At 38.0% G+C, this 25644-nt stretch overlaps 2 protein-coding genes across 2 annotated transcripts; one reads left to right on the forward strand and one right to left on the reverse strand.

Annotated features, from left to right (window-relative positions):
- Positions 1–1745: 1745 nt before the first annotated feature.
- Positions 1746–8435, reverse strand: LOC141015646 (receptor activity-modifying protein 3). The gene is made up of 5 exons (XM_073489791.1): positions 8342–8435; positions 7982–8065; positions 7021–7131; positions 6500–6653; positions 1746–3161 (listed from the first exon to the last, which is right to left on the reverse strand). The coding sequence occupies exons 1-5, from the start codon at positions 8376–8378 to the stop codon at positions 2915–2917; spliced, it is 633 nt and encodes a 210-aa protein (XP_073345892.1). The 5' UTR covers positions 8379–8435; the 3' UTR covers positions 1746–2914.
- Positions 4900–24060, forward strand: ccr10 (chemokine (C-C motif) receptor 10). The gene is made up of 2 exons (XM_073489790.1): positions 4900–4986; positions 22775–24060. The coding sequence occupies exon 2, from the start codon at positions 22777–22779 to the stop codon at positions 23965–23967; it is 1191 nt and encodes a 396-aa protein (XP_073345891.1). The 5' UTR covers positions 4900–4986; positions 22775–22776; the 3' UTR covers positions 23968–24060.
- The last annotated feature ends 1584 nt before the right edge of the window (positions 24061–25644 follow it).

Consider the following 25644-nt stretch of genomic DNA (forward strand, 5'->3'; position numbering starts at 1 on the left):
ATAAGCTAGTCCAATACTGATACATTACAAAACTGTCTGTCCTCAGTGTGTTAACATCAAATATATTATGTGTCATCAGTTGTTTTATGACGTTACCCTTAAAGGCAGGTTATCTCTTAAGGCAGGTTATCTCTTAATTACTGGCCTGTGTCTCTTCAGTTAACTTCTGTTGATGCCTGCTGGTCACTGTGAAGGGTGAGAATAAAAACAAACTCACGTTTAGTTTACTAAAGACGGGAGGACTTGAGGACAGAGCGCGTGGGTGGTGAAGGTGTGAAGAGGGAAACTGTGAAATTGTGGTTGAAGCAAATTACCTGTGTGTGTGTGTGTGTGTGTGTGTGTGTGTGTGTGTGTGTGTGTGTGTGTGTGTGTGTGTGTGTGTGCGCGTGTGTGTGTGTGTGTGTGTGTGTTCGCAGCTCATTCCAGTGCATACAGAGGAAAAGCAGATAAGTGTTAGTGAGACTCTGTGCTAATGATTTTTCTTATCTTCAGCATCCTTATTATGACCCGGCAACATCACAGGGCCTTTGTCACAGTAGATTAGCCTCTATTTATACTTGTGAAGGACTCTCTTTGAATAGATTCCTAACCCTGACCCTTAAAGGGACAGTTCAGTTCAGTTGAAAACTCTGTCTCACACCCATGCTGCAACGCTGCTGTACTGTGAAGAAATGTTTTGTCGACCACAAACCTTCATCCGACTGTCCATCAGCATCCAAAAGGTAGCACTCACACACGTGCAAACACGCACCGTGCTACCAGGAACGACAGTGGCCATGTTTTCTCTGAAATTTCACACTGTGCCATTTCAGGAACTCAGACTCTGCAATGCATTTTGTGTGTGTGTGTGTGTGTGTGTGTGTGTTTGCATATGTGAGGCCGCTAGCAACTTTGCATGTGTTATATCCCAGGGGCAACATAATGGCACCTGGGATATTTTTAGCAACAAGTAGCGCTACAGAGCAGTGTTTTTGCGAGTAAGACATTTGTTTGCAAGCAGGCGATACAATCCATAAACCTGCCATGAGTTTTCACACTGTTTCGCTCATCGTTGGCAGCACTTAATGTATAGGCAAAAAAAGGACGAAGGGTTGCACAACTCTTTATGTTTGTTTAGGTAAAACTTTTCCTATTTCTCTCACAACACTGTGTTAATGCTCTGGTAAGGGTTTTGATTTCCTGTGAATAATAGGCATTTCTGGTCGCCACAGAATCTGCTGGAAATGTCCCCAGGTCTCCTTAAAAACATCCTTTGGCGTGACTCGAACTGCAGTCGGCCGTTTGGCAGCCAACCACCATCACCTCCACTTTCTGATATGAAGGGTGGCTAATAAGCCCATAATGTGACCACCTTTGGTACAAATGTCAACCCTGGACGTATCTGTGGTTTGCATCCTGCAGACTGGGCTGGGAGGCAATGTGCCAACAAAAACAGTGAAAAAGAAGACTGCAAGCTAGCAGACATGACTGCTAGCAAACAATGTGACATTTAAAATATTTCAAAAATCAGTTTTTGCAAATGATTTAAGAGCAAATGAATGGATTTGGTGAGTTACACTGAATGTAAACATAACAATAAAACCTTTAAGGGTTGCCTTTTTAAGACCAATTAATAAAGTAAAAACACATAAAGGGAATTATAAATGGTACCAAACATTTTCAACTCCTCCTCTGCTATGCTCATAACGTCATTTTCAGCCTACCAAGCATGCTGGCTCACTTGTGAAATGACCACAACACAAACACAACATATTCCAGACTTTATTTACTGAAAACATGAACAGATACAGTAAATAAGAGGTTAAAGCTCTGATTTTCAGTGTTAAGAGTGTGTTTACATTCAGAGACATCTCAGTTCCAATGAAGAGAAATCATAATGCTTCAGCAATGATATTAGACAGTATTGTTGTTCCAACAGTGTGTGTTTGTCTCATGACCTATTTCAACACCGTGCACAAAGCAAAGCAAGCTCCATTTAAAGTAAAGGCTTCTCTTAATGCTGAAGGAAACCATGACAGAAGCCTGGAGGCTGTTACAGCAGCAGATTTATGCTCCTGGTTACAAATCTTTACCAATCACATTAAGGATGACATGTTTCTGCGCTGTTTCTCAGAGTTTGCACAGTCATACTCTCTGACTGGACTGGATGCATTCATAAGTAAATATTATTTTACTTAAAGGTGCACTATGTGAGAATTTTAGCTCAAAACATTCAACAATTTGCAAAAAAGTGTCAACAGAATGACGCAATGTCTTGTGTTGAAGAGACATATACTGACGTTAGCATGCTTACCAGCTAGCCAGGGGCCTAAAAAAGCTAACTGAGCTAACAAGCTAACAGTAGCTACAGTCATTCATGTATGAAAAGAACACAGCAGTTATTTTTTGGGAGTATGAACTCATGGTGGCCAATTCTTACAAATTGCACCTTTAAAGGAAAACATACACATTTTTCTTGTTTAAAGTTAGTCGAGAAGATTGATACTCACACGCTCATATGTGTCTGGTAAATATGAAGCTACAGTCAGCAGAGGATTAGCTTAGCTTAGCATGGAGAATGGAAACAGGCGGAAACTAATGCCGTTCACTAATTAACCTGCTGTATCTTGGCCGGGTGCAGTGACTTCCTGGCCTCCCCCTTTGGATTTTGTATCGATTAAACAAAGAGGATATGAGATGTTATATAATTAGTAAGATTCATGTGCTGATAGGGAGACTTTGTTAACTTTAGACAGAGTCAGGCTAGCTGTTTCCCTCTTTTTCCAGTCTTTGTGCTAAGCTAACCAGCCTCTGGCTTTAGTGTCAAATTCATTGTAGTGTAATTATGAAAAAGTGAAACTGTTCCTTTAAAACATACTCAGAAAACTACATTGAACACACATGAACATGGTTTGATCGTAGTGTCGAACATGACTCAATCTTGGGATTTACTTTTCCAAACCACCAGATAAACCAGCACGGGGATCATGCTGACAGGGATGATAGTGAGGATGATCACCACTCCGTGTGGAGCATCCGTTTCTAGAAGCTCCTCACTAGTACACTTCTGGAAGTACAGAGAGTGGATGTAGAGGAAGAAGTCCTGAATGTCGGGGTTTGGGTAATAACAGTCGCACACATTACATGCAGTCTCCAAACAGAGCGACATGTCGTTGTACGGTCTGAAATAGATCGAGAAACCATAAGATTTATTAACCATGAACACACAAGGGAACTGTTCAAATGATTGGCCCATTACTTTGAATTTAAGACATTAATGAGGCAAAAGTTCACAAAAAGGAAAAAGTCTCCGGTACCAGCTCGTGTAATGTTTTATTTAAATCTTTGGGTTTTGGACTGTTGGTCAGTGAAATGTATCTGGCATCTTTCACTGCTTTCTGACTTTTTATAGAACGATTAATCGATTAATTGAGAAAACTGTCACTGACAGAAAAAAAAAACTGTTTTTACTTCTTCAAACACTGCAAGATGTTTTTACACGGTGTTTAATGATGAATTGATCTAATTTCGTGAGTTGTTTTTGTGAAACTGGATAACCCACTTTGTGTCGCACATCTACCTATAAGTAAAACTGAGACTGCTGTGGTCAAACTATTTCCTGTTAGAACATAAAGAGAGCGTATACTCCGCACTCAGGGTGCAGCTGTTTACCCAGTCTTGACGATGGACATTTCCCAGTGCCACACAAACCTTCACACATACTCAGCTTCTGACAATTTTAACACTGACTGTTGCTTAAAGATAAGGGTGGTGTTACTCTATGTTTTTTCTTTTTACAACTGTCAAAATATCTCATGAAAAGACAAACAATGTGTTAGTCCATCTCTCAATATCTGAAGAAATCCTTGAAAAGAGATCGCAAACAATTTCAATTTCATTTTTCCTTTCATTCTCTAAAAAGACGCTGTAAACGTTGCTCAAACAGGAGTAAATAGTGCATTTGTTGGGGACTATTTTAAGCCGTGGAGTAACGCTCTAGCTAGTATTTGTTGCAGCAGGATGGTGCATGTGGGATTGAGTCAAATAAACTGAAGTGTGTGTTAATGGTAATGAAGGAACAGTGTAAACACTGTTTTTGCATACACACTTCTTGTTCAAAATTGCCATACAAATAAACTATACGATATTACTACTACTACTACTACTACTAATAATAATAATAATAATAATAATAATAATGATAATGAGAAGAAGAAGAAGAAGAAACTCTGTTTTCATGGGTAGGCCATGGGTCAGAGACAAAGAGTTATAATAAATAAATAAATACATGGGTAAATAAATATATGGGTAAATAAAAACATGGGTAAATAAATAAACAGTGAGAAGAAGAAGAAGAAGAAGAAGAAGAAGAAGCAAAAAAAAGAAGAAGAAGAAGAAGAAGAAACTCTTTTTTCATGGGTAAGTCAAGGGTCAGAGACTAAGGGTTATAATGAATAGATAAATGAATACATAAATAAATAACAATCCTTACTTTTTAAATAATAATAATAATAATAATAATAATAATAATAATAATCTATTATTATCTTTGGATCAAACGGGGGAAACAGCGCCCCCCTGTGTTGTACTGGCTGGCAAACGTCAGTCGGTGTGGTCAAAGAGGGTACTGCAGTCTCGTGTCAGGTAGCTCACTGAAGGAGCGACAGGTGAAGTTAATTAAACAGTGAATCAAACAATCAGACGCTGAACTGTGAGCGAACAGACGTCTGGAAGAAGAAACTCTGAAGTGAAATGTGAAGCAAACCAGTCATACTTTCGACTCACGACAGAAAGAAAAGAAAGTTAGTGGCGTAACTTTGATGAAACAACCTGGAGAGTTAAGGGTTGTGTTGGCTAGTTTAACAGCGTTGAGTAATGCTAACGTTAGCTAGCTAGCTAGCGGAAACGAAGAGAAGAGAGGAGGAACTGTGCTAATAAACTTCGGATAATATCGGATATTGTCTACTTCATGACAGAAAAGGAAAATTGACTTCGACATCAAATAACGTGAGTCAAATCTTTTGTCTTTTGCTGGTTTCTGTCTCACTGTGCAACAGGTTAATACCACCATGATGTTATGGAGGTTGTACCTTGTATGTGACCTATTGCTCTGGATGATCAGGACAAACCTCTTTTTATTGACATTTAGCACTCCTCTTAATTTATATTATTTTCTTAATGAAAAATCAGCATTTTTTTTTCAATAGCTTCCAGGTCTTGTGACCCATTGACTCCAAATCAAAAGACCTCTTTTATTCTGTATTTGTATATCCCTCTGTAATGGGCTAGAAAGCCATGTTGTGGTCAGGTTTACTAACTGAGTATTGTGTGGTTTTTATATTAAACCACTGGTAAAATGACTAAACTGAGCGCTCAGTTTCAGGATCCTGGCCCCAGTCTGGTCTCTGTGGTACAAATGACCCAGATCCAGCTCTGAACCCACAATGTCAAAGCTTTCAATAGTTTGCTACAATTATAAAGTTAATTAAAGACACTCACAAAGGACATCCTGCAAATAGGAGCATCGGATAAGCAAACATTCGTATTATGATTAGCTTCTGAAGGTAGCATCAAACACTTTTTGATACAGCATTTTTTATTTACATTATCACGGCAGCTCTGATCACATTGATTGAGTAGCTACCAAGAATTAGACTTTCAAGAGAAAGATCTTCATTGACTGATTTTCCCTTTTTTAACTAAATAAGTTTTCATGACTGAATAAACAAACTGACCTTAAAGGACAACACAGTTTCATACTTTTTTACTTTGATTACATTTGGCGGACGCTGCCACCTATCTAGCTTCAAACAGTGTTCTGGGGACCTAATTATCCTCTGAGATACAGTTTGTTTATTCAGGTATGGGGGAAAACATTCTGAGTTTGTATTATTTCCTCATGGATATTGCAAATAATACAATTCTGAGTTTAAGTTTGTTTTTCCAAAACTACATTGTGCCCGTTTAAAAATGTCAAGTGCCGAGCCCTTTCCAATGGTCTTGGTTTAACAAAGAAAACAGCAGGAGGTCTGCTTTGAAATATTTCACATTTGAGGCAAATGAACGAGGACAAGCAAAGGATACGAGCATGCTCATATGGACTTAATCCTAAAAATCAATGCTATGCAAAGGTGTTAACACGTTACAATTAGCAAAGCAACTGAAGGACAAACACACCAAGCTCTCTATAAAGAAATTAGGAAGATTGATGTTTCTTTTTAACAGGGCTTAAAAGGGATTCTGTGGACGTAAGGCTCCAGTATTGTTACTATCACTACATCTACGACGATTGCAAATACAACTCGTTACAACGATCATAAAAAATGTATAGGAGCATAATTCATGTAGCATTTTTTGAAAATTGTATTGTTCCTAAAAGAAGAACAGGATGACTTTTAAGTGTGTGAAACCAAGAATTAACTGAACGTAGATGTTTAAAACAAGAATAAGTAACAATATATAAAGTCATTTTAAAACAGGAAATAAAGCCCTGTAGATTCTGTATTCTGTAGATACTCACCTGATGATATCTTTCATAACACACCACTTTTCTGTGCTAATTGACTGCATTTCTGCGTGAAAAGCTTCACCACAGTAGGCGTGACTCAGGTTTTTCAGAAGGTCCTGATGGCAGATTTTGCCTGGGGAGTACTTTTCCTGGTCTTGAAAATTCTCTGCAAAGTAAAGAAGAATAGATACTTCTGACATACACAGACTAACAGAGACAAGCAAATAATACCATTAAATCGCAGTATTCCGATGTCTTGCTGTGTTAAATAGATGAACCTCAGATATTTGCTGTGATATGCTGATTTATTCAGTCTGCAGGTTCTTTGAATCCCCCCCTTTTCATAAAGTTATGAGCTCATTCAGAAGCCCAGTAGCGCATGTTGCTTTATCTCGGCTTTTGCCTGAAAGCGAAACTAAATTCCTGATACCGCAGCGCATAGTAATGTTTCATACAGTTACTGAAGCACAGGAAATTTAAAGGCACTGATAAGGATGGGAGTTTCCTTCCCTCCTGCATGCAAGAACACTCACCATCATCCTCTGTGATAACAGCAGATGTTTGGTTGTTCTGTAGTTGATCCTCAGTCTGACTCTTTTTGTCTTTGTACAAACTGGATGTCATGTTGAAGGGTTTTGTTGTACCTGCAGGCAAAAATGTGTTTGGTGAATGAGTAATATCACATCCACGCAATGCATGCAAATACTTAGAAAGTGGGTGATTCTGGAGAAAGATAATGAAGCCATTGTCTTGAGTGCTGAGTCTCATTTTACAGGTCATCAAATACGTTTCCAAATCCAATCCAATCCAAATGTATTTATAAAGCACATTTAAAACAGTTGGCCAAAGTGCTGAACAGTCAGAAATAGCAAAACACAACACAATAAACCTGAGTGACCTTGATGGAACATGTGGTTGTAAAACATCAGAGAGATCGGTTGGAGCTAGCCCATTCACTCCAAAACACTCCTAAAGCGTACAGCGAGCCAGTGACGTGAAACCAGTACCGGGGAAATGTGCTCTTGCGTTCGTTTTCCTTAAAAGACGAGCTGCATGCGTGAGATGGAGGCCTGGCTAGCACCAACATAAAGGGCAGTACAGTAGTCAAGTCAGGTGGCGATAAAAGCATGTATGACCCTTTCAAAATCACTAAATGATAAAAAGGACTTGACCTTAGATAAAAGCCTCAGCTGGAAGGAGCTAGATTTACTTACTGAGGTTACTTGTTAGTCAAATTTAAAGTCACTTTAAACTTTAAATTTAAAGCACTGCCGCCATGTCAGAACCGTAGATTAAAGGGGTTAAACAGGAATGGTTGCCAGGTTGCCTTTGCCAGCCATTTTTTAAAAAATGGCAACAAATCAGTGTCAACATGTTAACATTTAAATAAGGTGATAGTGATATTGACACTATCATCATAACAGGCCTAATCAGCAGATTAACTGACAGAAAATAATCATCAGTTGCTAAAAAATGTCAAATAAAATGCCTTACTGTTATCAGTAGTGAATGTCTGGTTCCTCTCTACTTTGCTCAACTCTTCCTCCGTCACGTTGACTGTTTGTGAATCCACAACACCTGCATACACAGATTCAGAAAAGCTATTTAACATCACATGAAACAAGTCCACAGCATTATTAAAGACTCTCACAGCAGACGTCTTTTTGTTGGCTGCTCCTAAAAGTAAAATGCCTCAACCACCGTCTTCCCTGATCAATCCCTCGCAAAGGCAGGACAATGGACACTCATGGAAAAATGCAGCAAACTCAAAAAACAGGAAATACTAAGAGATAAAAAAAATATTTCACGCAAAGCTGTGTGTAAAATGAAAAATATGTGAGGTCGGATACATACGGAGGATCAGAGCAGTGCAGAGCAGGTACAGGATCATGGTGGAGAGAGTTGATGGGATCAGCAGTAACCTTCGAGGCCAGTCACTGACCTGAGGAGCCATTATGAAGCTCAAGATCTGAAAGCAGAGTGTGTTCAGAAACAAGCCCAACCCTCTTTATCTAGCACTGCTGACTGTTGTGTATGTGCATACTTGTGTTCCTGTGATGCTGACAAATGCCTGATGAACAGATAGGATAGAAAGGATAGCAAATGAACAGTGGATGAATTAAAGGTAAAATAAAAACAGAGGGATGAAAGGAGGAATAAATACAAACTTATAGCTATACTAACACATTATCTGACATACACCTCTTTTCAGACAGCTGGTAGCCTTCCTGTTAGCTTCTCATCATCATTATAATTTTGTTAAATGTCATTTCCCTGAAACTCGCATTGCAAAATAATGTTTGGGACTGTATATAATCATACACAGCATCAATAAGATGTATGGATTTTCTTTTACTTCATATAATTATAATCACAAATTATATACTGATTCTCAGGTCATCAGCCCAGACATACTGTCAGTTTAAGATGCACTGATGAATATTTTTGGCCACCTGAGGGCAGCACAAACTATTGTCATCATGTATAGTTGATATGGCAAACATTTTTGTAAACAGCTGTCTATTTACACAATCAGACGGGGGTTAAAGTGTGGTCCGAAATTAAATCGTAAATCTCAGAAGGCCGCCTGTGTAATAAGGAGGACCCAGTTAACTTTGAAAGTTGATCGCTTTGTATGACAAAACAAAGGCGGATTTAAAAAAGTCTATAAAAAAATCGTTATCAGCAAACTCAACCATATTCTTGTAGAGGTCCCAAAGTACCTCTGTCAGGATTTTCAAACAGTTTCATTGCAGCTTTTGTTAATAATTTAAATAATAAAGTCATACCCAGTGTGCATTTTGGCTGGTAAAAAACATTCTCGGCCACTGGATTCTTTCATTCACCAGTCCCTTTGGCTGTTGAGCCCAGTTTATTACAGTTTATTACAGTGTGTGCATAGTCCAGTAGGATGCTTACTTATTCTATAGAGTGTCTGATTTAATAAAAGGCACAGTACAGTAAATAAGTACAGGTTCGAGGTAAAAGTACTTTGAATGCTAATACTTTTAGGTAACAACTATAGATGATTTTCATTAACTTCAGGATGGTTAAATTTGTTTTTCTGGACAGTTTTGGAATGGTGGTGAAAAAAGTCTGAAGCCCTTCGGTGTTTGTTTGCTGTTGAGCAGGTAATGTTCAGTAGATTTTTACATCTTCTGAAAATAGCTGTCTGCTGTGGCTGAGAACTACACTATGAGAGTAGTGGGAGTAAAATCAAAACACTGAGCTGAAACTCACTATAACTCTCCGACGGGCAGAGGGAAACCGTATCTTGATAGTATGATTTGTTGCAGCCTTATCCCTTGGTTTATTGTGTTCATCACACACTGATTCGTATAAAGTTTACCACTGACCAGTTTCATAGAAAGGAGTTAATTAGGGGAAGTGCTGGTATGTCTTTACTTACTCCTGTGGGTCGACTGACATAAACACACCACTGTACATACCACCGCTGTGGTAAATCTACTAATTGGACTGGGACTGCCCTGATGTTGCTGGCAGCACAGCCGAGGTTCCTGCTCTTCCTCAGATAGTTGGTGAAAAACTCTCTTAAGGAATTTCCTCCTTCATTTACGATGGGGAAATTGGCTGGAATCAGGAAGCTGGTGCAGCATGAAAGATAGCAGAGCTTCCAAAACACATAAACAATATCTCATTAGGCTCACAGAGAGCTCTGACATGTTTGCAAAGGTGCGCATAGCAGCAGTCACTATACAGACACGAAATACTCAACAACATTTTTTCCCCACAATAAATATAAATCAGTGTGTTTTTTTGTGTGTAATTGAGGAAACTTGTTAAGGTTAAAATACAGGAGAATGCATGTGCCACTAACACACCAACTACTATGTTTAAAAGCAACTTCCTGTACTTTGTGTTTTTCAGCGTGCAGGATGTCAGCTTTTTTGTAATAGCTTCAGACAGGAAACTCTTCTGGCATTCTCTGGGTCGCCTCACCGCATGTGGAAAGACATTTAGGGACATTTTTTGAATTTCTAAAAGCAAATCAAGGGCATGTTGCAACCACATAATCTCAGCCATGATACTGTCCACTAGACTGGCTGCTGTTTTTGTATGAAGATGCAGAGATATCGTAGTTTGTTGGACTGAAATATAAAAGTGACAATGAGTTCTCGCAGTAAAAGTGTACATTTAATTTGTATCTTTTATAGGAGCTTTGAATATTGTATAACTTGTATTTTATGGTAGTACACAACATTTAAGAAATCAGGATAAACAGTTTTTGTATGAAGGTTTACTGTTAATATAACATGCTTATTGCCTTCTATAGTTTGTGTATATTGATAAATTTTACCATGGAAATGTGTTGTAACTGAAGCCAGTAATCACATTTCCAGTTACGGTCAGATTTCTTTGTCACCTTTTAAAAAGAAATTTCCTCCACTGGTCCTTTTAGAGAGAGACTGCCGGAGTCATGACTCATGACAGAGTGACTCATATTATGTGTGAGGTTACAAAAACAACTTTACTGTACACACCACACTACCTGTAATGCCAAATTAACCACCGCAGACTAATGCAAATGTGTATGTGCCACACTGCCAAATACACAGCTTGTCACTCAAATGAGAATGAACTGGTCCACCTTAAAGGAACAGTTCACCCAAAAACAACAACAACAAAAAAGGCTCCATACAGCTCGTCCAGCATAATCCAGGGTTTTGGAGGCCCCTGAGATCCCAATTTGTTTTGAAAAGTTATTTACACCCTTCATAAATTGAAATCTTTACTGTAGCTGCTAACCTAAATTAAATAAATCCTGGGGCTTCTGCTGACTTGTATTACACCAGATGAGCTGCACAGGGCTCTTTTTTAGTTGTTGTCATTGTTGATTTTTTACCTGACTTTCCATCAGCATGGCGTCAAGTAGATAATGACTGACTTTATTTTTGTGTGAACTGTTCCTTTAAAGGTCAGTCCACTCTGAGTGAGCCTGGGTTGAAGTTGTTCACTAATTCTGTGGCAACCAAATTCAATCAGCAGGCAAGCAAGATGCACAAACTTGGCCTGGGTTTTGAGGAGTTGTAGCGTTTATTCACTGACAAACAGCTGAAATGTACAAACACTACACGGCTATGTTTACAGCTTTAACGTTATTGCTAATTTCATACTCGGGTCACACACACTCTCTATTTCTCTGTCAACTGCACACTCGCTCATGTTAACGTCACAACCTGCACACTGGGCTATTCCAACATTCAACATTTAAAATGTTTAAAGAAATTCAAGATGCTAAGATCTGACGGGTAGTCAACTCAGGCACGCCAGGCCGCCGGTATTGCAACACACTCGCGGTAACCCTGATTTTAAATGATAATGGTGTTTAATAATTGTGTAATAATTTGATATTATCACATAATTAATCTTGTTCTTTTAAAATTTTGATCTGATAGTTCCCGTTTACCAAAAACAATTACTAAAAAGTTTACTTTGGGTAAAGTTCTCCTGCAGTTACTGTTTATACAACATTTAAAATTTGAGAACTTTGTCTGCATTTGTCAGATAAAAGAAGAGATTAATATTTGTTAGTATAGTATATCAGTATATCAGGCACTCAAGATTACAGATATCTTTAACTTCCTCAGACTACTTCTCCAAACCAAAACCACTGCCAGCAACTTGCCGTGTAGCTTATAACAGCTCAGCCCACAGATATAACAAGTAAAGAGCAGCTACACACTACAACACTTTATAAGTTGTACATTTAATATGTAGTAATGAACATCTCTAGCCAACAACAATGGTTGCACTGTCAATGATCATTTAAGGTTAAAATACAGAAGAATGCATGTGCCACTAACACACCAACTTCTATGTTTAAAAGCAACTTCCTGTACTTTGTGTTTTTCAGCGTGCAGGATGTATGTAACTTTTCTGGCATTCTCTGGGTCGCCTCACCACATGTGGAAAGACATTTAGGGACATTTTTTGAATTTCTAAAAGCAAATCAAGGGCATGTTGCAACCACATAATCTCAGCCATGATACTGTCTACTAGACTGGCTACTGTTTTTGTATGAAGATGCAGAGATATCGTAGTTTGTTGGACTGAAATATAAAAAATGTCAATGATCATTAAAACTGGTTTTAATTCGCCCTCCAGTGGTTAAAAAGAGCTGCTGGTCATTTATATTTATCCTTTTGTTCTAAATATTGTTGTGGCCTGCTCCACTTAATCTGAAACTCATTTTATTTTCGCACCGTCTCGTCCCAAACCAGCCGCATCCCCTCTCTCTTCACACCTTCAGAAGTTCAAAAAGTGTAAAGATTAAACTCACTGAGAAGCTGCTTTCTAATGAAAAGTGTATATGTGCAAGCAGGTATCATGAAAAAAATGATTTTTGTTTTGCTTTTGAAACAAAACTGAAATTATATAAAATTATATTCTTTATAAATAGTTTTATTGGATTACATTAGATTGTACAGATGTACCCAATAAAGTCTAAAGTGTATAATTCAATTCATGAATACATAAATTGACATGTCCAGAAGAATATATAGGAAGTTAAATACCAGGAAGTGTGGGCTGCACAATTAGTTGAAATATAATAGAAATATCAAACGTGCAATATCCAAATAACAGAGACTGTTATTTTTCGATAAAGGTAACGTGACTTAACAGCAATGTAATGAAGTACTGTAGAGCTGCAGAGATGTCCTGACCTACAAATTTTATTTTGTAGATGTTTGTTTGGCACGGACTCCAGCAAATGTCACAGCATGATTTTAATAGTTTTGTCAGTGAAAACGAAAATTGTGATGCAAAAAATATCATCCCCACTACTTGTCAATCATAATATCCGTCAAAATAATCTTTAAAAATGCAAACGGCAACAAAACAAAGAGAAAGGTGGTACAAGAAAGATACAAGTGAAACAGAGACCCTGCATCCATCACACACACACACACACTGAGTAACAAATGATAAACCTGAGAAAGTAGAATCAATTTCAGTTTTCTTTTGGAGATGGAAACAGTTGTGACAAAGTAAGATCTGGACCTTACTCTGGTTACAGATAGATAACCAAAGATTAAATAGCAGAATTTGAGAAGATTCTGTGTCGTACTTGCAGCCAAGGAAGTGATAAATGTAGTGGAGTATGCTCAGCTCTGTCCAAGCTAATTAAAAACTGACAACAAATGTTTTACATGCACATCACCCAGAGCTGAAACAGTTAATCAATTAATCCATTAGTCAATTGACAGAAAAAAAATTGGCAAATAATTTGATAACTGATAGTTGGGTGCAGTCCTACTTTCAATTAAATTGTTGATTTACCCAATTGCTACAACTACACGGTCATGATAATGAGATTTTTTAACATTATGCTACATAATGTAATAGCGGAAATTAACATCTAATAGCAACTTATAATAAATATGTTAAATGTAACATTTAAAAAAATATTTGGGCTAAAAATGAAAACAAAATGAAACTTAAATCGAAAACTCTAATCAGAATTACACAAAAAATCAAACGAGAATTTAACATCTAAAAACTGGAGAGACACTGAATCCACAATATCTAAAGTAAGAAATTAAGCCGACACTTATCAAGCATTTTAAATTTAAATTTTCATCAAAAGCAGGTAGTCAAATGTAAATCAATAATAATTTATTTGAGTTGAAGTGTGAAAAAACAGATGATATACAACCCAGAAATACATTACAAATTGTGCCATATTAGGCATGAATAAACTAGGGCTGCACCTAATCTATCAATTATTTTTTGGATTAATCTCTTCCTTTTTTTTTATTACTACTATTTCTTTTTTTAATTATACTATATTCATTATTACTATTAATATAACAATGCTAACCCCTAACATTTTAAAACTTGTCATTTATATTTCAGTATTTTATTCAATCATCTTCAATCATCAACAAACAAATATGACAAAGTATGCAGTGCATTATTCACCAACAAAAAAATAGCCCAGTCTTAACTGTTAATCTGTGTAATCCTAATATATATTACATTTGGGTGGGAACAAAAAGTAAACAGGACTTGTATTCACATTGGATCTGGTGTTGCGGCGATTTTCATTTAATTAGGGTAGTCTGTTTTGGTTGTGGCAGTGCATGCTGCAGGTGGTTCTGCTTAATAAACCGCAGACGGCTTCGGCAGAAAAGTTGAAGTTGACTCAACTTCTGGAGAAATGTTGCCCAAAGTCAAGTTGTGGTGGCCAGTCACATATACTGGCGATTAAGGAGGCATGCTATTAGGCATGGATAAATACTACAGAGGGAACTCAACAGACTGTGTAGCGGGGTGTAAGTTTCACTTTGGTTCGGTCTTGTGCCCCAGTTTAAAACAGAGTAATGATGATGATGTTCCCAACACATCACACACAGACCATACGTTTAAGTCAATAGTTCTACGTAATGAGAAAAGTTCAACAGGGTGACATATTGTAGTGTGTTTACACTGGGCCCTTTGACTGGCTGTATACATGTTTCTTAATGGTCAAACCAACGGACAATGTGTTATTTTATTAAATCTTATTTGTTTCTTCATATTCAGTTCCCATATCATACTTAAAAGCATCTAATGCATATATGAATGTTTATTCATGATAGATGTCCTTCCAATTTAAGTGTCCATTGACTGTTTGTTGTTCTAAACTCAATAAATAGAAAAGTGCGCATTTAAAAAACAAAACAAAAGAAAAGCTCAATGTGAGCAGGAGGTGACCTAGTTTCGAAAAAAGGTAGCCTTAATGCCAAGGAACCAATCACTATTCATCCTGGATGTTGTGTTGACAGGTTGAATAATGGGTCACCGCTTTCACATCGGATAAGAAGAACCACACTCAAAAACAAGCATGGAGGGTAGATAGTCACAGGTTAACAAAACCACACTGGATCGATAATCGTAAACACCTCAGCCCAGCTGTCGACGTGACAAACAGTTCTCATAAGCAGCAACAATTCACATCGACCCACTGCACATTTTTTTCATGGTCTGGTGCCAACGCTGGAGGCAAACATTGTGGTTTTTTGCTCATCACAGTTAACATCTCTGCAGTGATCACACTACATTTCTGCATGGGAATTACTGCAGCGCGGTTAATTAGACGAATTCAAACCCACGTCTTCACTGCCCACACACACAGGAACAGAGTCAAAGCAGGAAAATCAAATATCCCCAACACACTGTGATTTAATCAGCTTCTAACAATGTCTGGGAAATTTATAACGATTTAATTTTCAAGAACATGAACTAAAACACCTTTTTAGGTAAGTTTTTTAGATATTATCTAATATGATGTTTTCTGTCATATGCACATTCACAATGTCGAATATTGAACAGCTGTTATGGCTTCCTTGGGCTTTTATTTTGAAAAGAAAGTTGTGGCAGTGGAGGACACACATGACGATTTTTGGGAGGTGAATACAGGTTAATTGACCTGATGTAGCGGCATGCACGCAGCGCTTTACCATACTAGTCTTAGTCTCTAAAAAATCCAGGTCGCCAGTTTGGCAGTATTTCAGGTTTAAAGCAGCAGAATATAGCGAGCCAAGGGATTTCATGAGGCTGCATGTCGTCTTTGCCTTGAGCAGGTGTCAACACCACAAATTGGCGATCTCACCAGAGTCCATCACCCAGCGCAGTTCACGACGAAAACATCGTCTATCGTTACATTTGGTCAGGACAATATCCTGATATAAAATTTTGGATAATGCTCAAGCCTATAAGATACCCTTAAAGAAGAATTTGAAAATGTAAAAGACAGTTGCCAGTGCATAAAACCAGCAATCTGTTGATCACAAATCCTGATGTGATGGTCTAACAATGATCTAGCTGTCGGTGCTGAAAAAAAGTTACGTTGGTTGTTTGTGGATGTTCTGGTTTTACCCCTTGCTAACTGGAGACATGCACGTTAGGTTTATTGGCGACCCTGAACTGCCCGTTTGGTGTGAACTTGACTTGACTTTGGGTGGCGCCCAGTCAAACAGTGAGGTGCAGATTTGTGTTTCCATTACCAGTTGAAACCCACTGCCCCCCCCATCCCTCCCTCAAACAAGCGTGTTGTGAGAGTCCAGTCTTGTCTGCGCAGGAGACCAGAGAGAAAGACATTTTTAAAAGTATGTCTTCAGCTCTAACTGTTTTTGTATTTTTTAACTAAATCACTGTGGTTTAAATTTTAGTTTCTCCTGCATCCCTGTACTTTCAGATATCTGCTGTATTTTACTGTTTCATCATGTTCCCTTTAGCTGTAGGCCACAGGAGCCTTGAGCTGTCGCAAGCTGTAGTCACCCATTTAGCTATCGCTGTTGAAAGTTTGTCGCATGTAGAGTTGGCCAGGCGTCTCTGTTGCAAACTATCTGTGGCCTGCCTTTGACCAGGGGGAAGAGGGCTCTCTGCACCAATATTTATTTCTGCTCAATGAGGTTTGTTTCTGCTTGCCATCCACAACGTTACTGCTGCATCACTTCCTGATTTCCCAAACTGCAGCTGAGGGTCATAACATGCGTGCATTAATCACGCGTCAAGAAAATCCACGGCGTTAAGAGGAACTTGCATTAACGCGTTATCTTGTTAACTTTGATAGCCCTAAAGTAAAGTTAAACTACATTTAAGATGCAAGTTCAGCTTTAAAGTTTTAGCCACAAAATGTCACCAAAAGACTCTGTGGTTATGTGTGGCCCCTCAGCAAAGGCTGTGTGCTTTCTGAAAAGTGGTCCGGGGACTTGACTCAATCAGTTTGACACCTATGTGGCCTCATCCACAAACGATCGTATAACCTCAAAAGAAGTCAAGGAAAGGTTGTGAACTGGTTCTGATACCAGCTACACCCATGTGTTTTTGCATGTTTGCCCACTTGTTGAACCTAAAGCTTGATGCTGTGAGCATGTTCTGTGCATTTCTTTGATTTTTGTGTCCTCTTTTTAGGACATATATTAGATTTGCCAAAAGAAATGTGATTAGTGAAACAAAATGTGACACTGAATTTGAAAACATAGATTTACAGATTATAATGATTACAGCGCCAGATACATGCAGTATGGCTGCAGTGATGCTGATAAACATCTGTTGACTGGTAGGAAAACTTTGCAGACCAGGATGAAACTTTTTCTTGATTAGTACTGATACAAAAGACGGATCATAAGTAACCTATATTCACAGAGATATGAGAGAACCACAAAGGCATCAGAGTCACATCCTTCAGTAACTCCTGTTGATGCAATCACAGAGGTATGGCACGGTCAGCAAAAAAAAAAAAAAGAGGTTTCATTGCTGGGGTATTAAAGGGTTAGGAAGAGTGCCAGCTGCTCACATCTCTACAACAGACACAAGAGGAGCACTTAGGACATGCTTAACATCTCAAACTGCACAGGTAAGGTCATTTAAGAAAATATGGACAGTTTTTAAAAATAAATTAAGGCTTAAAAAATGACTGAGTGTCTTTTAGATTGGCATATAAAAAGTATGATACAGAGTTTAATAAGTCTAGAACTGTTTGAGGAAAAGGCATTTATATGAACAAGAATGATATATTTTTATATTTTCTATAATGACAAAAGTTCAAAAAGTCAGGTGCTTATCAGTAAATACATTTATTAATACACCTGAGCTCATAGAAATTTCACATCCATATGCATTTACACACATTCAGTAAATTTTTATAACATCACTCAGTTAAACTAAATGTGAAACTAGTTCTTTGTTTCTACAGATCAATCCAAAAGGGTAAATTGTCTGTAGTGTGGTTGTGGTGAATGGGAGCCCACATATGACTCATATTCATGTGATTTGTGTTAAATTTACAAGATAATCTTTTTATCTCTCTCAGCACTGTGCCTGCAAATTCTCAAAATAATTTAAATCCAATTTAACTGCAAAGTAACAACTGTATATAATTGTACAACCTGGGATCTGCGGTTTGAATGTTAATAGAGAATTAATGATAAAACTGACACTCGACAGGGAATAAATCTCAAATTTTACACCATCATTTATCTGATTACTGTTCAAGAGAGAAAATTTACTTAACTTCAGTCTCCTCTATTGAAAATCAATGTGTGTTAAGGGAAATGATATAAAACAAATTATCATTTTGCAAAGCCACTACACTAAAAGGAGAAATGAGACTGGCCATACTGGCATGTGACACTGGTCATTTCAAAGCTGCTGATGGGTTCCCACATGCTGACACATGACAACAGCCGACAATGTCAACAAGAATAAACAGAAACAACCTAATAATTGTCTTACTGCTGCTTAAAAACTTTTAGTCAACAATGGCTGCTGCGTCACAATTTTAACATCAGATGTGGTAACATCATGCAACAGCACAAAAAAGAATACGCTTTGTGAGTCACCAGAGCAACGCTATATTTTTATTTGAATTCGTTTATCATGATCAAGCAGGTAATTTGGAACCCTAGGTGGTGGAGGGAGGGTTAGTTAGGAGGGGTGTTGCTTTAACGGACGGTGGGCAGCAAGGGTCAATATGTATATGAAAAACATTAGAATTATGGGGCTCCCCGGATATCTCCATTTGGTAGAGCGTGGACCCCATGTACAGAGGCTGGGTCATCGCCGCAGCGACCATTTGCTGCATGTCATCCCCCCTCTCTCCCATCTGATTTGCTGTCATCTCTCTAATCTTTCCTGTCAAATCAAGCCATGAAAGGCCAAAAAGAAACTAATAGAAAAAAAAAACCTAAATACAATTATTTGTAATTTTTTCACACATTTGAAAACAAAGATTTGATCCTAAAAATGAATAGACACAAATATAAAAGTTGTAAAAATAGATCTGATCATTTGTCTTGAGAAATTGACAATCCATTATCAATAATAATCAACAATAATGACAATAGATTGTGTATCATAATTGTAACTTAAATATTTTGTGTGCATTAAATGAGAGAAGAAATGTAAAATTTTGATAATAAAGCTTTTAATAGTATAAAGTATAATAGACTTGGTTTAGCAGCTTGAGTGGAGACGGGAACATGTGAACGTATGCAATGTCTCCGTATTCAGGTACAGAAAATAACACTAGAATGAACAATAGTTTTACAAAAAGACCGACTATAATAACAACCCATCAATACTGAATTTTGAGTCCACCAAAGTATTGAAAATATTTTATACTTTTGCATTTAGGACACACACATGATTGAGAAGAGATATCTGGAAAGCATCAAATACAGAATGACAAGACTGATGAGTCAGAGCTGGAGTAGGAGTGCAACCAGCAGAATACAACATACTGTCATCTGCATAGTAATGAGTTTTAAAATATGTAGGAGTAACGCTATTATTAATTAAAAACAAGTGGATCAAGAATTGAGCCTTGTGGCACTCATATCGATTTACAGTAAACTCTAAACCCTTGTCTTTAAGCTTTTAGACTGCATTTTGCTGAGGAGGTTTTTGTAAACCATGGTATCAGATGCAAAATTCAGGTCAATGAGATGAGTGTTGCCATATTTATTTATTTTTTTAGGGCATAGTATTATAATGTATACTACATAAACTGCAGCAGCCACACAGAGGGGAAAACCCGACCACTGAATTATATATGAGCCGAGAAAGGCTCAATGTTGTGAAGTATGATTTCAGGAGTTTTTGTTATATTATCCCTCAAAATTGAACTGTAAAAATCAGTGATGCACTTTATAATCGTAATATGAATCAAAACAGTTTGACAGTTTGGGTTGTAGCTCGTCAGAAGGCAAAACCGTGCCATGACTCAAATTAATACTGTCTGGAGGAGACATTTCCTTGTTCTTCAACTGCCTGATCAATATACCAACAAATATTCTATGTTTGTGGTTAAATTTGTAAATTTTTCCTCCTTTCAACTTTTGGGAAACCTGGAAAACATCCGTTTGGGCAGAGTCGACATTTAACTGCATAATGAATTATTTCCTCGTTCTTTTTTGAGTTGAAAATTACAATTTTTAAAAAATCACATATAGTTTCTCACCTCAATGTTTGTCAGGAGCACCTGTTTCCAAACTATGAAGTTCACAGCTTTAGGGAACCAATCTTTTAAAGTAATTTCTGACTAAAAGAAATGTCAAATAAATCCCAATCTCTGACACTCAGCACTGCTCTGCTCACAAGACAAATGTCTCTCTTTACTGTTGTTCCTCTTACCTTTAAGTGAAACTCCTTAATGTCTGTCTCCACCATCAAATAAAGAAGTTAAGACAAAAGATATGTAGAGAAAAGGGCATAATTTAATACTGCGAGTAGACTGAGCAGTTTACTGCCACACAGTGAAAGATGAAATGATAAAAGGTGATTGTGGAAACTGCCTATAAAGGCTGTTAGCACGCGACACTGACTGAACTGTAGAACTTGAAGCTACCCACGATTTCCCCTGTGCCAACGACCTGCTGCCAATCTCACGCAACCTGTTGCAGAATGACTGAAATATCACAGCGGCTTACTCAAAATGAGGAACTGAGCTGCTGTCTCTCACTTTCAACCTGTGTGGAGGAGTCAGTGTTTCCTGATATCATGACACCAAGTACAGTATTCTGCTCAAAAATCAACCCAGGTTGGCATCTTTACCATACAAGTTTTAGAAACAATAATTAGTTGTCACGCAAGTTGTGGCTCAGAATGAGTCATAATAATCATCACAGCCGTGTGAAACAGGAGGCTTTTATTGTGTAGTCTTATCTGGTTTTCAGCTCAATTAGCTGTTAGTTGTAAAATAGTTAAAGGAGTCCTTTTGCACTAATTTAGTTTGAGTTTCAGTCTTCAATTGCATATTTCAGTCACTCTGGATTACATGAAGACTTTTTTAAATAAAGTAGTAAAATTTACTAAAGACTAATCCAACAGTTTACACAGGTGGCAAAAGTCCATACATTCTTTCCTCCAGGAGAAGTACAGATACTTGTGTAAAAAAAAGTAGAAGTACTGATTCAACTTCTTTACTGAAGTAAAAGTAATAAATTACAGGCTCTGAAATGTACTCCCTCTGAAGGACATTTCTATCGGCCATTCCTGTGCAAAGCCAACTGAAGCTCACGTCATATTAATATAATTTAAAGACTATTAAACTTAAAGGTAGCATTCGTAGGATTTGTCCCAGCTGTTCTTAAACACACCACAAAGATAGTTGATTGTTGAGTCTCATTCCCAGGATGTCAAATACCAACATTTTGGGTTGGTAATGCGTAGTATATAATCGATAATTCCACTCAATGAAAATGCATTAGAACTAAAGTAACAAGCCTGTTTTGAAAATGTAAAATATAAGAAAATGTAGGGAGGAAAAGTCAAAGTTGTTAGAAAAATAGATACTCAATTAAAGTACAGAAACCTGAAAAATGTACTTAAGTGCAGTAACAGTATTTGTACTTCATTACTTCCCATTTCTACTCAAGGCTGATAAAAGGACCTTCAGGTGTAATTTGCTTATTCATTTTTATGAAATTAAATGTTTTTCATTTTATTTCATTTCCTGTGGCCTTTATCTAACCAGATTAGTCCCACGGAAATCAATGATATTTACCAGAAAGACCTGCCTAAGAATGGCAGCAACACAAAGTTTCAACAGTAAATTATAAAAAAAAACACCAAAAAACCAGATAAAACGTTTGCACACAGACAAACTGGACTCAATTCTTAAGTTTAAGATCAGTTTCTATATTTTTCCATGCAGTCAGTGTAGAAAACCTGAAAACGTTCTTTCCCAATTCAGTTGGGACCACAGTTTGTAATGAATCTCAGAAGCCCTGTGATACAAGCCATCTAGCATGTGAAGAAAAGAGGGAGAGGCAACACATCTGCATTATCAATACCAGCAGTATCCTAATAATAGGGACCATTTCTGGTAACGGTTTCCTTGGACAATGCCGATCTTACTGTTTTTAAAGTGGTAAAGAAGAGTTTTGTTTAAATTAGTCTCATACAATTTGTCTCATTTTTTGAAGAGTGTGGTATCTGAAAGGCCACGTTAACATCTTTCAAACATCGTTATATGGTAAGAAAAAGATGTGAATCAAGTCGTCTTGTTAGTTTATCTATGCTACAAGTGTCGCAACACAGCGGCTTATCACCCCTCGTGTGGTTCTGGTAAAAGCTTATCTTCATAGATTTTATCACTGCTTTAGCTCATGCACTGCCATTTATTGATGCAGGCGAGCTCCTCTTGAAAAAACAGCAATTTTTTTACATTGACTCAGAAGTTACAGAGAAGGGGATGCATTTTAGTCACAGGAGAGTTTTTTAAAAATGTTTTTATAAGGATTGAATGACTCACTAGTCTTTATTTTTCCCCACCAGCAATGGCTATGAGCAGCCATGACAACGGAAATGGCTTCACTGATTACGATTCTTTGCTCTACGACTATAACTACTCTCTTTGGAATACCAGTAACACCACAGACATCGATGGCTATGGAGCCAGTGACTGGTGTGAAGCTGGTGAGCAGGAGTTCACCATCAAAACCTTCCAGACTTGTGTTTTCTGCTTCATCTTCCTGCTCGGCGTGGTGGGAAACTGCCTGGTGATCGCCACCTTTGTTCTTTACGGTTGGGTCCGCCTTCGCTCCATGACCGACGTCTTCCTCTTCCACCTGGCACTGGCTGACCTCCTCCTACTGCTCACGCTCCCGGTACAGGCCGTTGAAACTCAACTGGGGTGGATCTTCCCGCTTCCACTTTGCAAGGTCACGCGTGCATGCTACGCTATCAACACATACAGCGGGCTTCTGCTGCTGGCCTGCATCAGCGTCGACCGCTACCTGGTGGTGGCACGAGCTCAAGAGATGCTCAGGCTGCGCAGTCGAATATTCACAGGCGGGACGGTCGCTGCTCTGGGTGTTTGGCTTGTTGCGGTGCTGCTCAGCCTGCCTGAAATCCTCTTCTCTGGTGTGTCAGGCTCTGGCAGTGAAGCATACTGCGGAATGAAGAATAGTGGAAAAGTCAAAATGGCCACCAACGGAGCCATTATTGGCGTCTTCTGCCTGTCCGTCCTCGTCATGGTTACATGCTACTCTTTGATCGCTCGAGTGCTGTCGGAAGGGCAAGCTCATCGGCGGGGGAAGCAGTGGCATCGTCAGCGTACCCTGAAGCTGATGGTATCTCTGGTGCTGGTCTTCGTCGTGTTCCAGCTGCCGTACACTGTGGTGCTGTCACGTAAAATGGCCGGACAGTTCTGCGGTCCTCTGCTGGAGTATATCACCTGCACGCTGGCATACACCCGCTGTTGCCTCAACCCTATCCTGTACGCCTTGGTAGGCGTGCGCTTCCGCAATGATGTATTGAAGCTAGTCCATGAGTCAAGATGCCCATGTGGGCTCCTGCTGCTGCCACAGTCAGTCAGCTCCATCTCCCCGTCCTCACCTGCTGTCACAGTGCTCTCAGCATGCTCTCCAACATCCCCTGAACGTAGTTACTTTGGCAGCGAGACAGTTTCTCCCAACAAATTTTCGTTTCCAGTTAACAATTCTAAGATTCTTCAAAGTGGACTATAAACATGCTGTATACTATGCATTGTTTACATTAAGTACACATAATGTGTATTTACAAAAACATGAAAAGGAGTTGCAAAAATATGCATAAAATCAACAGGGCTGGGTATCATTTGAAATGTATCAATACCGGTGTCAATACTTCTACTGTATGTAACCTAATGATAAATACTTAGATAGGCCCGTCTTCCTGCTTGGAAATATGTCTATATGTCATAAATTCTAGCTTTTTCCCATTGATTTTCTTGACAATATCTTTTTTATGTGATGTGTCTATATTATTTTAAACATATTGGTCTTTGTTTGATATTATTTTTATTTATATTATTTGATCAAATATAAGCTTATCCATTATCTACTTTCATAGTCACATTTCTGGAGCTTCACAGCAAAACAGTATTGCAGCATACTCCTAAACAACTGAAATAGCCTGGGAGAAAATCAACAAAAAAACAACATAAAATACCTCCATACAGCTCATCTGGTGTAATCCAAGTCTTCAGAAGCCACAAGATCCCAAACTGATTTTAAAAGACATCATTTAAAACCTTCAGACAGGGTGCCCCCTAATGGTTTAAACTTCCTAGCTACAGTGAGACCACTGGAGACTTGTTTTTTGGTTGTTTTTTAAAACAAGTCCCCATCTATTTCAGTTGTTTAGGAGAGTACTGCAACGCTGTTTTGCTGTAGGTACTTATTCTCCATCTGATCATTGGATTTAGCTACTTCCTTATTTATGTGGGATATCAGGTCAAATCACCAAAATGTACAATAGATGGTTTTGATTAAAAAAGTGAATTCATCTTTAAAAAAGCGAATTTAGCTTTACACAAAGTTAGCCATGGCTCACCAGCTCACCAGCTAGCTTTAAATAGACGTATAGCTGTCTTTCTTCAGCTGCCGATGAGGAAATTATTTCTATAGTGTTGTTTTTAAAAAAAAAAAAAAAAAAGTATGTCAAAAGTGAGATTTTGCCTCTAGCTCATTTTTGAATTTAGCTCTTCTGTTTTGAATTTGCAGTATTGTTCTCATGAAATGCCTTGTAATCAAAATGTTTATATTCATTCTTTGGTTAAAACGTTGGCGATACAATAATATAGTCATCAGAGCTGTCATGAGTTTTAAATCCTTGTTGTTGTTGACATGTTTCATGTGTGACTCAAAATGTCTCGAGGTCTGACACCCGGCCCTCGTCACTGTCATACAGCATAATGACCTAAATAGTCGCAAACTTGACTTCCCCTTTCTAACTAAATAGTTTGTATGGATTGATTGTATCATCTTTGGATTAAAATGATTTAAGTGTGAATTTTATGCATCACAAATTAGCATACAAGCTTTTTCATTATTATTACTGCCGGTGTTGTTGTTGTTATTATTATACATGTTTTACATAATGAGACTTGTTGAATTTGTCTTTAATGTTTCCTGTACTATCAAAGACTGTTAGATATACATTGTTTGTCTCGATGTAGTTTTTTTCCGCTTACTTGTTTGTACTATATGATTAAACTTTACAAAACGGAGATCTCTTCTGATGGTTTTTCTTACTGTATGACTTGTGAAATTTTAACTCTTATTCACCAAAATGCTTTCATATATTCCCCTGCTACCGCACATACACACCATGAAATCATCAGAGTAGTTGCACACAGAAAGCTGGAACCAAAATCATGCTCG

The sequence above is a fragment of the Pagrus major genome, chromosome 20 (genome assembly GCF_040436345.1).
Source record: "Pagrus major chromosome 20, Pma_NU_1.0".
NCBI lineage: Eukaryota > Metazoa > Chordata > Actinopteri > Spariformes > Sparidae > Pagrus > Pagrus major.

Bases quoted from the DNA above. Each gene is read 5' to 3' on its own strand.
- LOC141015646 (XM_073489791.1), bottom strand. From the start codon at position 8,378: ATGATCCTGTACCTGCTCTGCACTGCTCTGATCCTCC. The intron at 8,066-8,341 runs GTATGTATCCGA...CTGTGTATGCAG, and splicing joins CTGCACTGCTCTGATCCTCC to GTGTTGTGGATTCACAAACA. The intron at 3,162-6,499 runs GTGAGTATCTAC...GATCTATTTCAG, and splicing joins GTTATGAAAGATATCATCAG to ACCGTACAACGACATGTCGC.
- ccr10 (XM_073489790.1), top strand. From the start codon at position 22,777: ATGGCTATGAGCAGCCATGACAACGGAAATGGCTTCACTGATTACGAT.